The sequence below is a fragment of the Mirounga leonina genome, unplaced genomic scaffold (genome assembly GCF_011800145.1).
Source record: "Mirounga leonina isolate KUSES-001 unplaced genomic scaffold, KU_Mleo_1.0 Mir_168, whole genome shotgun sequence".
Taxonomy (NCBI): domain Eukaryota; kingdom Metazoa; phylum Chordata; class Mammalia; order Carnivora; family Phocidae; genus Mirounga; species Mirounga leonina.
This window is the reverse complement of record NW_023270426.1, coordinates 52,667,305-52,683,485: the sequence shown is the minus strand read 5'-3', so window position 1 is coordinate 52,683,485 and position 16,181 is coordinate 52,667,305. Positions and strand designations below refer to the sequence as shown.

Genomic DNA, 16,181 nt, shown 5'->3' with positions numbered 1-16,181 from the left:
ATGGAATCCCAGCATTTCCAAATGTCAGCTCCATTGCCTGACAAGGACTTGAGGTCCAAAGAGACTGAGGTAGTTAATGGGGGAGTCAAGGCATTAAGGCTCCTGACTCCTCTTGATGATTCCAGTTTGACACTTAAAATTTACGGCATTAGCAGAGTGTAGTGGTTAAGAGCATGGCTCTTAGGCGAAAATGCCCAGGTTCAAATCCCAGGTCTACCACTGAACAAGTTGTGTGAACTTGGCCAAGTTATTTAACCTCTCTGTGCTTTAGCTTTCTCCTCTGTAAACTGGGTAAAATAATGGAACTTAGCTCATGGGGTGTTATAAAAATCCAATATATTAATATATCTAAAATACTTAGAACTGTGCCTAGCACAGTAAAAATCAATAACTGTTAGCCATTACTATTATTACAAACAATATTTCCTTTTTAGCTTAGCTCTTAGAGTCACATAAAAACATTTACATTTTTAAAATAAGAGTAAAAGCCAATGTATCTTGATGATGTTTCTTACCTATTGATTTTTTGAGAATTCTTTAATACAGGAGTCATGAATTCATTCGTCTTGCAGGGATGAAGTACAAAAAAGGGTTGCCCAAGTATTGGATGCTCCTGTAAAAATCAGAGTTGGTCCGGGATTGCCAGTGTGAATTACTTTGAAAAAGTTAAAACACACAATCTGGTTTGTTAAAAGTTTGTTTTAAATTCCAAGTTACTAAATTAAGATACAGATCACTTTCAGTTTTGAAATATAATTCATAATCCAAACATGAGAAAAAGCTGGAGAGAAGGAGTTACGAACTGATAAAGTAGTACAATCAAGGAGAGGCGGGCACACGGTTTTGTTTACACGATACAAACTATAGATCAATTTTATCAGTTCCCTCGAATTCGTTGTCAACTGGTGTTTCCCTTTGGCTTATAATTATTCCCCAGTTTTTCCTCGGGGATGTCTGCGAAGCCCAAAAGCCTGACCATTTGAACAACGTATTTCATTCACCTCTTTGCAAGGGGATCAAAATCTTTCGCACACTTTTTTGCAGAAACTTGGCCACCATGTTGATTGTTTCGAGCTTGACTGCAGTGCCAAGAGGCACACGTTCGATGGGTAGAATGGCAGGGGGACGAGCCGGAGAATGGCCTGAATTATTTAAATTGTTGTACTTCTGTCTGTCTGTCTGTCTCTTTTCTTCCTGAGTTCCTCTGTTTATCTGTTTCTATCCTTCTGTCTTTCCCAAGCTTATAGGGCTGTTTCTGGAAGTCAAAAGCCCATTCGCGGGAACTCCACTGCCTTTATAAGAGAATGACTGCATAGAAATACAGGTCAGCTCACTGCCAGGGTAGGGAGATGCACATCATTTGTCAAACAATGGGGAGCCCTAGGAGGTTTCCTGTAGGGAGTGACCTCGCACAAATTGTACTGACGCAAAAGCAATTATTGACAATAAATTTATTGATCGTTTACATTGTGGATTCGCCATTATGCCAAAGACTGCAACTGCAAATACTGCTATGGTCTAAATGTTTGTATCTCCCCAAATTCGTATGTTGAAATTCTAATGCTCAAGGTGATGGTCTTATAGGAGGTGGGATCTTTGGGAGGTGATTAGGTCAGGAGGGTAGAGCCCTCAGGAATGAGATTTAGGACCTTATAAAAGAGACCTCCAAATGCTAGCTCACCCCTTTCTGCCACATGAGGTCGCAACAAGAAGGGTGTGACCTGAAAGGGGGCCCTCATGAGAAAGACTGGCACCTTGAGCTCAGACTTCAGAATTGAGAGAAATACATTTCTGTTGTCTATAAACTACCCAGTCCGTGGTATTTTGTTATAGCTTCCCAAGCAATCTAAGACAAATACCTACAGAGATTGTGCAGGTGACCTGAAGAAGCAAGGTCAGTTGAATACACCAGCAGTGACAGGGACTATGGGGGACCAGAGGGTGCTCCCAGCCAAGACTATGATTGCTACTCTGCTCCAGCCAATTGTGCCATGTGGGAATGCAGGTTCCGTGTGCCAGGTCTTCCCGTTTGTCAAAATAGCCTAGGAATCCAGATTTTTATGTAAAACTTCCTAAATTTAAATTTTGGCACTTAAAAAAAAAAAAAAACACATAGACTGGGCCAAATAAAACAAGCCTGTTGGCTGGATTTGGACTAGGGGCCTAACTTCTCTTGGCTTCTTCTCCTCTTCTCAGCCGGTCCAAGGAGGAGCTGAACTCAGAGCATCCCTGGAAAGAATTATGTGTGGTTGTTGCTGCTAACTCTAGCCTCGAACCCCAAAACACTCACGTCTGTGTGAATGTGCACAAACCTACTCACAGGAAATTGGAGGCACCTCCACTGTGTATTGGAGACACTGGGTGTGGAGATTTGGGGATGCATATATGTGATGAGGGTTGAGGTATTCACTGGGTGTGGGTTGGTGTATGTCTCCCAAGTGCCACCTCCAGAGTCTGCCCGGTGGCCTGACTCTTACAGCAGAGCCTGGGCTCCCTCTTTCCTCCTCTTTCCCTACCCCCTCCCGCTTATCCCTAAGCCGACCCTAGGGTCACAAACCAAATGTGTTATGCCTAAGGCAAGTCTTCCTGTCCAGCTTAATTCTGGCTCCTCTTACCTGCCTTAAACCAGTGCTTATTAATTCAACATATATCTATTGATCATCTCTTACATGTCTGCCAGGAACAGTTCTGGGTATAGTAATAGAGATCACTGTTTCTCAGAGATAAAGTCCCTGATCCCATGGAACTTACATGCCAGTGCAAGAGACAGCCAATAAATACACAGAACAAATAAAGAAACAAGATAATCCAAATAACAGTAAGTGCCATGAATAAAATAAAAAGGGCCCCTTGATTTTGAGAGCACTTGGAACCCAAAAGCTCCTTCTTCTTGTTAAATAAATCCCTTAAGTATGTTGTTAATCATGACCACTCTTCTAGCAATGTGTCAAAAACATCCATAATCACCTCCATGGTTAAACTGTATATGGCCAACACCCAATGCTTTCTCAAATATAACAGCTTCTCTTAGTTGTGGCAAATTAACCAAACCATTAATTACTTTTCAAATACAGATGGAAAATTAATTTTTAAAATACCCCAAAATCCTTGTTTCTAAATTTGTAAGACTACTGAATACAGAGTTATAATAAATATAATAATGATTATTTAATGTAGAAAAATAAAAAGTTTCCCCAATGTGATTAGAATTCACATACACCCGCATTCATTCACTTAGCAAATATTAAGTCTTCTTGCCCGATAATTTTATAATGACTTAACCCTAACTAAAGCCAAAAGGATCCGTAGTTTTAAAATGGGGTTAATCTTAGGGATATCTTAATTCTGCGGAAGTGACAGAATTCAAAGTTAGCCTTATGACCTGAGCCAATACTATGTTTTCGGTCACGTTCAATCCACTACTTCTGCAAGCCAAGCAATTTGTATTCAAAGCAAAGTAGAGAATTTACAAATAATTTGAGCCATCTGATTAGTGTAGACAATCAATCTGGATAATATTCTCCAAAAGCCATTTTTCTACAATGGAGATTTTTTTAGGCTCATGCTATCTGGATTTTTTAAGGCTCAGGCTTCAGACAGCCAGAATCAGAGATGAAAGCCGTCTTTCATTTTTGGTTTAGGAATTATGTGCTGGAGTTCAAAAAAATCTAAAATCCTACACCTTATTTGTTTAACATACCATTTTCAGAAATGGAAGAACATCAAAACTGTCAGGATCTTTTTAGTGACATTTCTTAGATCAATTCAGAAGGTAAATTTGTGTGAAAGTGCTACCATCTGCTGTCAGTACTAATGAACTGATGCAAATCTGCACTGAGAAAAATGTCAGTGTGGAAATACATGCAGCCAATGAACTGTGTTAGGCTTACAACTCAATAAACACTTCTACTGGAGCAAAGTTCTGCTAAATAGTTTTCTGTGAAAATAGAAATGATGGGTCCGATTTCTATCTCTGTAACTCCAGAGGAGTTATATAGGCACATTCTCCTATGAAATTTAATTTAGCAATGGTTAAATGTCTCATAAAATAAGTCTGACATGAAAACTGTGAATTGGTTTCAGAACTATTAGATATGACTATCACAAGGAAATGATAATACTGCACCTTCATTCTTACATCTAATAAAGGGGATGAATTTCTTGGTTCGTGTCTTAATTTTCCTGGCTCTCCAGGAGGGCACAAATATAATTTCACATACTAAGCTTTCATCCAGTTTCATATTCCAGACTGATCAAATTTGCCTTGCACTCAGGGTACATTCCTTAGAAATGGAGAGGGATATTTCCCTAAGCCTGCTTCCTCAAGCAGGGAAAGGAACAGGGCTATCGAACAGCTACGGTATGAGACGCTGTACTAAGTGCTTTGCACGGGGTCACCTATCCGAATAATTCTTTGAGGAAGGCTTTCTTTTTGCCATTTTGGAGAATGGGTTCAAAGGGATTATGTTTAAAGTCACCCATGTAGTGAGGGGTGAAGCACCTCCAAATTCGTCTTACACTGCACCGCCTCACCCCACTGACCAGAGGTGGCAGCAAGGACGTTTAATCCTCTCTAGCCCATCTCTTCAAAAATCTATTTGTTTTTATTTTTAAATAATGTGTTTTCATAAAATTATAAGGGCAATACATACAGAGAGCTCAGAAAATACAGAAAAGAACAAAGAGTAAACGCAGGATAACCTAAAACTGCCCAACTCAGAATTAATCACTATTTGGTGAATTTCAAACTTTTTCATGTACACACATGTAGTTTTCTATTGCTTTTTATTCATCGAACAGATAGATGTTTATCGGTGGCTACTACACGCCACTCCCGGCCATATGTTTTTTGTTGGTGTTCACGAAGTTTCTTTGTCTTCTGTTTTACAGATTTCTGTGCTTATTTCTATTTTTTCCCTACATATATTTTGTTTGGATTTATTTTGTTGTTCTTAGTTTTTTTTTTTTTTACAGATTTTATTTATTTATTTGAGACAGAGAGAATGAGAGAGAGAGAGAGAGCACATGAGAGGGGGAGGGTCAGAGGCAGAAGCAGGCTCCCTGCTGAGCAGGGAGCCCGATGCGGGACTCGATCCCGGGACTCCAGGATCATGACCTGAGCCGAAGGCAGTCGCTTAACCAACTGAGCCACCCAGGCGCCCCTGTTGTTCTTAGTTTTTAAATGTTCCATGGGTGCTTAAGAATATGTATAAAGAATATGGAATCTTGAGTTGTTGGCTACAGCGCTCTCCATGTGTCACTAGATCAAGCTGGGTAATTGTGTTGTCCACATTTTCTAGACTCCTATCTGCTTGATCTATGAATTTCCAAGAGAAGTTCAAATCTCCCCTATAATAGCTGATCTGTCCATTTCTGCTTGTAGTTTGTCAATTTTTGCTTTATATATCCTGAAGCTGCTTTATTTAAATGCATATATTTTCCTAGGAACTGAAACTTTAATACAAAGTGATCATACTTATCTTTGATTATGCTTTCTGCTCCCCAAAAAAGGACTTTTGATAAAAATATAGCCACACCAAATTTCTATTTACCTTATGCATTTAAAAAATTATTTGCCGTTCAATGTGTATCCTCATGTTTGATATGTTTTCTATAAAAATAACACTGACAGGTTTTTAAGAAATCCACTTTTTTAATCTATCTCTTAAATGGAGTGTTTAGTTCATTTATAGGCTTTGTGATCATTGGTATAATTTAATTTCTTCCATCTTATTTTAGACTTTTTTTTTTTAGAGAGAGCGCACACGCACACATGTGCAGGAACGGGGAGGGGCAGAGTGCACTGGTGGGGGGAGCTGCAGAGAGAGAGGGAGAGAATCTGAAACAGGCTCCATGCTCAGTGCAGAGCCCGACACACAGCTGGATCTCATAACCCCGAGATCATGACCTGAGCTGAAATCGAGAGTCAGATGCTTTACCAACTGAGCCACCCAGCCACCTCTTATTTTAAACTTTTTACTTATTCTATTTCTAATGTTTCTTTTGCTTTTCATTTTTCCTCCTCTTGCTTTCCTTTGGATTGAGTGTAGGCTCAAATTATTTTCTCATTGTTTTCTCTTTTTTATGAATTTGAAATTATCCCACAATCTTTAAGTAAACATTTTACTTAATAAAATATAGTTAGTCAGTATATTTGCCTTTTTCCCAAATAATTCAAGTACCCTGGGATGTTTAACTCTGATCACTCCTTCCTGATTTCTGTTCTACTGTTGTCCAGTATTTCAGTTGTATCTTTTGTTTTTTAATCCCATAAATTAGATATTATTAATGTTTTGAACTCAGTGTTTGAGATTTACTCACATTTGACTATTCTTTTTGCTTACCAATTTTTTCCCTGTATCTAGGGTATTCATTCTGGGATCATTTTCTTTATCATTGAAATATGTCCCTCAGAACACCCCTTAGTGAAGATCTGTAGGTAGTAAATGTCCCATATTGTTAATGCTTTATCTTTGCCCTCATTTTTGAAAAATAAGTTTTTGTAGATATAAAATTTTAGGATATAATCATATTCTCTCAACACTTTGAATATATTATCCCATTTTCTCCTGGCTTCCATTTTTGTCTGTTTGGAAGTGAACTATCGGTCACATTGTCACTTTTTTTTTAAGATTATTTATTTATTTATTTATTTGAGAGAGAGTGAGTGAGAGAGAGAGAGAGATCATGAGGGGGGAGAGGTGGAGGGAGAAGCAGACTCCCCGTTGAGCAGGGAGCCTGATGCGGGACTCGATCCCAGGACCCTGGGATCCATGACCTGAGCCAAAGGCAGACATTTAACCCAGGCACCCACATTGTCACTTCTTTTAAGATCTTCTCTCTCCCTTTGATGTTTTACTATAGTGTGTCCATGTGTGGATTCCTTTTCATTTATCCTGCTTGGATTCACTAAGCTTCCTGAATCTGAATATCAGAGTCCTTTCAGCAATCCTGGAAAATTCTCAGCATCAGCTTTTTGAATATTAATTGTTTTATTCCCTCCAGCTCCTCCTTCTGGAATTCCTATTAGACACATCTTTGTCCTTCTCCCTCTGTAATGTCTCTTAACCTGTTATATTTATCATCTTTCAATTTTTGCTACAATGTGTATAATTTCTTCAGAGTCTTCTTCTAACACATTAATGCTTCCTTTATATTTATTGCTTTTTAGTTTAGGCTTTCTAATTAGATGCTCTCCTTTCAAAAGTTCTATTTGATTGTTTATTAAATTTACCTGATCATTTTTGATAGTCTTTTCTTCCTGAATTATACTGTCAGTATTTTCTTCTATTTTAAGAATTACAGTCAACATATTTATTTTGTATTTTTGCACCAAAAAATTTTAACATATGAATTTGAGTATCTGATACTATAGTTTGTTGTTTTTGCTAGCTTTCCCTTTTAGTGGCTTGTTATAAATTCTGTATTTTTTAAATTGTGACCTAGTAGAACTATAAATACAGTAATTCTTTGAGGCCTAGGATTATAAATGTGTCCTTCCAGAGAAGTTTAGATAGGCTTTTTTCTGATGCCTGGGGATAGGGAGGGAAGAAGAGGGATTCCAACTCCATACTCACATGTTCAGGAATTAGGAATTTTCTGGGTCTACATCTTTTATTCTTTTTACATGCTTTATATAGAGTAAGGCAGAAAGGGTCCAATGGGTAAGAGGAAAAAAATTTTAATATATAGAGAATGATGGGGAGGCATGCTATTTTCGGCAAGTTGGTGAGGGAAGGCTTCTTTGCCAGAGGTAACACTTGAGCAGAGAGCTGACCAAGTAATAAGCAAGCCATGTAATTCTTTGGGAAATGAGTATTTTCAGTTTGGGAACAACAAGGACAAAGACCTTAAGATCCTCCTGAGGGAGGGTGCTTGGAGTGTTCAAAAAACAGTATGAAGACCAAGGTGGCCGGTTGGAATGAAGGGTAATAGTGGCAAAAGGAAGACTGGAGGGATAACCAGAAGGTAAGATCATGGAGCACCTTGCAAGACACGGAAAAGGTTGGGAGTTTTATTCTGAGTGTGATGGAGAGACTTTGGGGAGATTTTGAAGAAAGTGACATACTCTGATTTACAGTTTCAAGTATTAGTCTTGATACTGGAGAAGGAGAAGCAGAAGAGCAGGTAGGAGGTGGTGTAGTAGCTCAGATAGGATGGTGGCCTGTACTCGGTGATAGTACTGTGGGTGGGGGAGAATGGTCAGGTTTGAGATTTATTTTGAAAGGAGAGCCAACGAGATTTGCTGAAGGATTCAATATGCTGTACAAGAAAAAAGAAAGAGCCAAAGATAACTCCCAAGTTAAAATATCTGCTCATGTTTTCTTTACTATTTGTCTAGTGAGGGTTTGCAGGGGTTTTCTTATTAATGGGTATTAGCTCTTTCATAACTTTTGAGTACACTAATTCTTTTCATTCACTCAGCCATCACTGTGAGTCTTCAAATGTTAGTAATAGAGCGCTCTATAAACAAATAACACCAGCTCCCATAAAAGATGCTGAAATATTCAAAATATTTTAAATTTCTAGATTGTTAATTGTCTTTAAATTTTGCTCATGTGGAATGTAGTATTAGATAATTAAATCTGTATTTTTTCTATTTCTTTTATCATTTTTATGTTTAAAAATCCTATTCAGAATTAGAAAACTAGATATTTACTTATATTTATGTACAGTTTACCAGTAACTACTTGCTGTTCCCCCCAAAACACTATTTTTTCTTACCTCTAAACCTTTGTACACGAGGTTCTCTCTGTCTGGAATACCCTCCTGCCTTTTCTCACCTACTAATTAATGCCCATTTCTCCTACAGATCTCAGCTTTCTTTTACCCCAATCCTGCGTCAGGTGCCCTCCCTCTGTGTTCCCACTGCACCTCCTGCTTAAGCCTACTGTTTAATTCCACACCATTCTGCATAGGTAATTGACCGTTTACAGGAATCTTCCATTACTAGACTGTAATTCCTCAAGGGGAGAGGAAGGATTCTGATTACTATTTTAATCTCAGCATCCATAACTGTGCATTTCACCTAGTAGGCACTCAATAAATATTAGTGGAATTACTGCATAGACAAATACATGCTACTGTGCCAAAGTAAATTATCGGCATACACAGCCTGTTTTATAAAGGGGGATAGGGGCGCCTGGGTGGCTCAGTCGGTTGGGCAGCTGCCTTTGGCTCGGGTCGTGGTCCCAGGGTCCTGGGATCGAGCCCCGCATCGGGCTCCCTGCTCAGCGGGGAGCCTGCTTCTCCCTCTCCCTCTGTCTGCCGCTCTGCCTACTTCAGCTCTCTATCTCTGTTAAATAAATAAATAAAAATCTTTAAAAAAATAAAAATAAAATAATGGGGGATATTTGTGTGGAATGCACCAGTGGCCCCCTATACCGCTGTGGGGACGTGAAAGGAAAAGAAACATTTTCTCTCCTTGTCACAAAACCAGGGACAGTATCTTTTGTACATTTATGAGTCTCCAGATAAGATAAGAACTTCAGTATCTGTTTTCCCAAATATTTCTTCCAAAGTGCATCTAAGAACAAAGGAGAGGGTCTAAAGGCATGGTCAGGAATAACTCTCCATATAAAAACTTATGCCAACTGGGGTACCTGGGGGGCTCAGTCGGTTGAGTGGCCAACTCTTGATTTTGGCTTAGGTCATGATCTCAGAGTCCTGGGATTGAGCCCCACATCGCATCGGGCTCTGTGCTCAACAGGTAGCCTGCTTCAGGATTCTCTCTCTTCCTCTGCCCCTCCCCCTGCTCACTCTCTCTCTCTCTCAAATAAATAAATGAATCTTTAAAAAAAAACAACAACTATGCAATGCATTCTAAAATCTATATATTGGCTTCCACACAAAAAATAATATCCTATATTACTACTGAAAAAAATTGATGTACCAAGATGCATATTTTAATTCTCTGAGTTAGCCTACTCCCTGCCACACCACAATATCCCCCTAAGGTGTGTAACCCCGACTAAGAAACTAAAAAACACTACTAAAATATATAATAAACTCATGACTTTCTACTTAACTCACTCCTCTATCAGTTCATGTGTTTTTCACTAATGCATTCACAAATATCACTGAATACCTATTGTGGGTAAGACTCCATGCTAAACATTCAACCATCTATCTATCCAACCACCCATTCATTTACCCAAAGCAATATTTATGAAGCATAATTCTATATGCCAGGCACTGTTCTGGGCACTGGAGATATAAGCATACTCAAGACAGAAGCAAAATCTGCTCTCATGGAGTTTATAGTCTAGTTTTAGGTACTAGAAAGATAGAAAAGAACATCCCATTATCTCAACTCCTGAGGTTTACAATCCAGCTGCTCCCCCAATACTCAAAGTCCTGGTTTGCACCTCTAGGGGAGAGAATTCCAAAGGTCAAATATGTTTTTCACCACTCATTCCCCTCCACTTAGGATTTCTGAAGAGAATGGAAGAAGAAATCCCTAGGGAGAACAGAAATTTCATTTGACCTGATGCTGGAGGGAGTGGAGGGGTGGGGAGTAGTGGGCCTTGTGAGCAGAAACCAGAAAAGCTGGCAGAGAGGTACCCTCTGTGGGAGGGATTTTTCTTTTCATCATTTGGAGAAGAGACATGAGGAGGCCTCCCACTCCAGAGAAGACTGTAAGGATCTCAGTGGCACTAGTAAAGAATATGTTCCCCACTGTGAGATGCAGGGGATCCTGAGGCAGGCCTGCAAGTGCTGGAGGCCAGAGATGAGCTCGCCGATAAATGAGAGGCAGCCCAGGCCTGAGGACCCATGGATGGAAAGACTCTTTGTTCCCTGGAGTGATACTCATGGTGAGATCCTGATGCCTCCTCAACTACTATTTCATCCTGCAAATCTAATGCTTGTTGGAACGTGAGGGGTTTCCATAACACTCTGTTGAGTGCAATGCAGTTGGAAACACCAGACTGTATACAGGGTGTATATTTTTATGAGCTCAGAGGGACCTGGAGTCAAATGGAATAGAACATCTCCTCTCCACTCCTCATCTCTCCCCACGCTCATGAGGCATCCAAGATTCAAGGGTTACAGAAATCACTATAACACACGACAGATTATGTACCACTCAAAAGGTAGCAATCCAGGAATATGGGAATTGAGAGAAAGGAGAGGTCAGTTCTGACTGGCAGGAGGAGGGCCAGCAAAGACTTCCCGAAGACATGGCGCTTCATCCCATCTAGGCCTGAAAGAGCGGGCAGCACTTGGGGCGGAGGGAGAGAAGCCTGTGGCTGGAGGCTCTAAGACAGAAAGAGATTACTCCAAGTTTAGTGGGAAGGGAGCTAAGTGAGGGACACACAAACTTCCATCTTTTAAGTAAGACTGAGAAGTCTGGTAAAGTTAGAGAAGAAAAATGCCTTTTTTTTTTTTTTTTTTTTAAAGAAAGAGTGAGAGAGGGAACACAAGCAGGGGGAGTGGGAGAGGGAGAAGCAGGCTTCCCGCTGAGTAGGGAGCCTGATGCAGGGCTCGATCCGAAGGCAGACGCTTACCCAACTGAGCCACCCAGGCGCCCCAAAAATGCCTACTTTTGTTTATTGTGTTGGTGACGTTAAATAACTGAAGCGATCCCTGTAAGATCCAAAGAATTCTCTGGAAGTAATCAACACCTAGACAAGACAAAGAAGCAGTATTTGAAGTACAAGCAATCCTTTCTTATAGTTTTGAAAAGAGACAGGGAAAAATGGGGGGAGGAAAGAAATATCCCAGGACAGACATCTATCCCCAATGAGTGTGTGAGGAAACAGCTACAAAGACAGTGAGAGAATATTTAAAAACAGATTCAAGTGGGAAAGAAATCAAAGTCGTGCCCAAGTACCCTGAGAGGTCAGCAAGTTTCTCCTGTTTCTTGGACAGACGGGGAGCTCAGGGAAGCTACCCTTTGCTCAAGTTGCACCTGTTGATATTTTGTGGCCAGTTAACTAGGAATAAAACCCTAATGGTGTTTGGAAAGGTAGATTTAAAAAAAAAAAAAAAAAAAAAAGGAGAGTTCTTCAAATTCACATGCTGCACAGAAGCCACCAGGTTTCCTAGAATTTTTATTAAAAATTACAAACATCACAGCAATAGTTATTAGATACCAGCTCCTCTGCTAACAAAAACTTTCCTTTCATGGCTCCAGAGGGAGTCCAGAAACTAATTCTCCCACTCCTGCATACATCTACAAAGGGCTGCTGACAGTCCCAACTCCAACTCCTGGATTAGAAAGCAGAGTTGGAATATATTTATAGACTCTATATGGGTTGTTGCTTTAAGCAACACCATTAATATGTCAGAATTCTGAGTTCCCAAACTTCTTCAGTTATCCATTTGCTGTACATTACTTAATCTCTCTGTATTTTGATATGCAAAATAGAGACAGCACTGCTGATACTTCACAGGGTGAAAGGAGATAACCAACAAGACCATTATGAAGCTTGCTGGGGGAAAAAGAGCTTATGTAAATGTCTATTAATTAAACAGGAATGGCTGCACAACTAGGTCAGGCATGATGATAAGACTGAACAACCCATCCCAGCCACCAGCATCAAAAAGAAGAAATGAACATTTAATCCCGATAGCACTTGTTGGTTGCATTTTATAAAGAATATTAAATTGTAATATTCTGTAACATAACACAGGATAGCATATTTCAGACCATCCTCAAAGAATTCTTTGATAGAACAGAAACTTATTAGAGACAACAGCCAAAAACAAAAACAAAAGAGCAAGCCAATTACTAATGAAGAACTTGTAAAAAGCTAATCAAAGCTCTCATCCAGAGAAAATGAGAAAATCTGAGGTTCAGAATGATTTTGTATATTGATGAGATTTTTATATAGTGTCACAGAAAGAAAAATAAAACAGATTTAAATGAAGACAAAAGGACTCTAAGTCTCTGTTTAAAAACCTCGTTACGTTCCATATCAACGTTTTTATTAAAATGTTCTGTTCTGGTGGAAACATCCATTTTTTAAAAATACCTGATGGGTGGTGGCGTCTATAGAGGACACTCTCAGTTTGTCTCTCTCTAGTCAAACCCCTAAGTGTTGGGAGAGCCAGACAGAACCCTCATTCAGCCTCCACCCATCTTCTAGAAAACTGCTCAGAGGGGTAGCTTATCCAAGGTCACAGCACTCAGAAATCATGGAGCTAAGAGCCATGTCCAGATTCCAGAATAGAACGGAGTCTTTCCCTGCCATTGCCAAGCCTGCTAAGGACTAAATGCAGCACTTCAGCATGAAACAACTTGCAGGCATTACATTTATTCTATTTTTGTCTTAAAGGAAAACAACTGGGAGCTTGTTCTTTCCAAGCATTAATTCTTTTTTTCCCCCCCTTCTACTATATTACATAATGGTGACAATTTTTGGCTTACTAAGTCTATTTCTGAGATACTCACTAAAACAGTGACACTATTTTGGAGCTGGGGATGTTGGGGTATAATAGTGAGGTGAATCAGGGGCGCCTGGGTGGCTCAGTTGGTTAAGCGACTGCCTTCGGCTCAGGTCATGATCCTGGAGTCCCGGGATCGAGTCCCGCATCGGGCTCCCTGCTCGGCGGGGAGTCTGCTTCTCCCTCTGACCCTCCTCCCTCTCATGCTCTCTGTCTCTCATTCTCTCTGTCTCAAATAAATAAATAAAATCTTTAAAAAAAAAATAGTGAGGTGAATCAGCTATCATAAAATTCAAGGGTTTTCAAGAACAAATTCACAAACAACCTAATTCATTGATAATCAGATATTAATGTCTGACAACTATCATACAGGAAGACGTTTTATGAGCAACACAAAATAAAATAGCTGTCTGTTAGTATAATTACTTTTTAGAACGGTGCCAAACACAATTTAAAGCAACAAAAAGACATACAGATGAATCTTCAAGATGATTTTTTTAAAAATATCACAATGCTCTCTTCAGATAAATATAATCAATGTAAATTCCTAATAAAAGCACCTTAGTTTACAACTAACAGTTATGTATTGCCTTCCTGCTTCTTATTCAACTTTGGTAATATAAAGATCCCTTTTATTCCCAGAAGCAGATTTCCCAGTGATTTAAGTTAAAATTAGCTTTACTCTTTAGAAGATCTCTCAAAAGAGACTCCATGAAGAAAATTCCTAAGGATGTGATAAACCCATTTCAAATCTGTTATTACCTGTTTAATAATGAAAAATATTAGGCAAAGATACATAAAAATTTAGCTACTATAATTGCTCCCACTTTTTAGACTACTAATAATTAGAAATGAGGTAATAAAAACAATGCTACTAATAGGCTATAGTATTAAGAAATTACACACTTCCATATAAAACTATAATCACAGATTTTCTTCAGAGAATTGTATCTTGGTATTGTGCAAACAAGTATTATGGGTAAGGATGGCAGCTACTTATTTTTAAAGATATTTTATTAAATATGTAAGCAATGTTAGGATAAAAAAATGTACATTCTAATCCCACTTCCCAACCAAATCCACTTTTTTCATTTCTCCATAGTAACTTCTGCTAGAATTTTAAGAACTGATTTTTATAGCTTGGATCTACTTCAGTAAGTCTAGGACACAAAAAAGAGAGTCTAAAACTGAAAAAGAAAACTGGTACCAGGAAATCCGTGCAGGCTTCCCACATGAACTCAAGGCTAGCTAAGAGATCACTATTATTCTCTCATACGTCCCTTCACACCAGTGAAGTCAATAAATCTTATGATTGCTTCAGACTAGGTCATCCTTAAGTTTTTGTTTTTCCTTTCTCTTAAAGGTTGATTTCTTCCCAATTTTACTGATACCGATCTATTTACTTATCTTTCATAGTTATGTACACAGTGAATATATCATTTTTTGATTCATTTTTTTCCTTTTAGCTCTTAACATTATATCATATACACTTTTCTGTATTTTGCATACTCCTTATAACTTTCTTTTTAGCTATATAATATTCCATCTGGCCAATATAGTAGACTTTACCATTATTCCTCTGTTATTTAGACCATTTTCCAGTTTTATACTATTATACATTGTGTGTGTGTGTGTGTATTATGGATTACGGATTATTTCCTTATAATAACATTTCAGGAATAAGTAAAAACCCAGTGGGGATATCTATATGGCTGTTAATCTGTATTACCACATTTCCCTCCAAAATTATTAAACCAATGTATATTGCCACCAATACAAACTACTTGTCCAGTCCCTCACTGTTTTAAGTAGCACCATCTTAATGTTAGAATTAAATCCTTCTCAGAAATATTTCACAGGAACATCACACAGACTTTATGAAGACTCTAGGCAACTAGCTTAGGCTTTATGCCACTTTTGACTTGGCCATAGGACGCAACCCTTGGGAATTGATGACTTGGTATAGGAGAACAAACATACAGAGAAGGGTTAGGGCTCAGGGTAGGGTTGGGTGACTCTCTCAAATGCTCATAAACACCTTCTGTCCCTGATGCTGTTTTTCCAGATTGGCTGGGGCAGGGTCACCAACTTCTCAGAAAGCTATGCCAAAGCTTCAATCTCTCAGAGGAGGCCTGGATTATCTGACCCGAGTCTCCAACAACATGGTACCTGGGTCTCAGGGGCATGCTCTCTTCAGATTCTGTGGCAGTTGGTATAAATATGGCTATAGTATTATCATACACTCCTCTAAAAGCTCTTGAGTTTCCTTGGCAAGGGTCTGGAAAATAATGTTAAGTGTAAAAACCAGCACACAACATTGTATATTCATTATGATTACAACTATGGATATGCTGTCATGAAACTTGCCCACTAAGAAAATGGTATCCAAACTTTCATCTTGCAGCATGGCACGAAAGAAGAATGTCAAACTGATTTAAATCTAATTGGCAGTAAACACACCTGAGGGAATGTGAATTTTCTTCAACACTTTTTATTTTTTTACACTGAAAACACTATTTTTAGCATGTTCCTCATGAGGCCTACTAATTTTTTTTTTTTTTTTTTTGGTCCTAGCTGGTGCTCCTCTAGTAATAGTAACAGCTGCTTTTCCAGCACGATGTAAAACTCCCAGAGCATTCATCAAGCAGAACAGCCTCCCCATTCTGGCCTCACGACAAGATCCACTCTGAGGTGGGCCCATCCACAAACAGATCAAAGGACAAATCCAGCTCCCCCCTCAAAGACAAGGGCTCTCTCCCAGGCAATGCACAGCAGTCAAGTCGGGGGTATGT

At 39.1% G+C, this 16,181-nt stretch overlaps 1 protein-coding gene across 5 annotated transcripts in view; it reads right to left on the bottom strand.

Moving 5' to 3' along the window:
* ATG10 (autophagy related 10) overlaps positions 1 to 16,181 on the bottom strand; it is a 267,080-nt gene that overhangs the window by 7,832 nt on the left and 243,067 nt on the right. For all 5 annotated transcript variants that reach the window (XM_035014773.1, XM_035014774.1, XM_035014775.1 and 2 more), the window contains one exon: positions 516 to 613. In XM_035014773.1, coding sequence (XP_034870664.1) covers positions 516 to 613 — 98 coding nt within the window. The remainder of the gene's footprint in view (positions 1 to 515; positions 614 to 16,181) is intronic.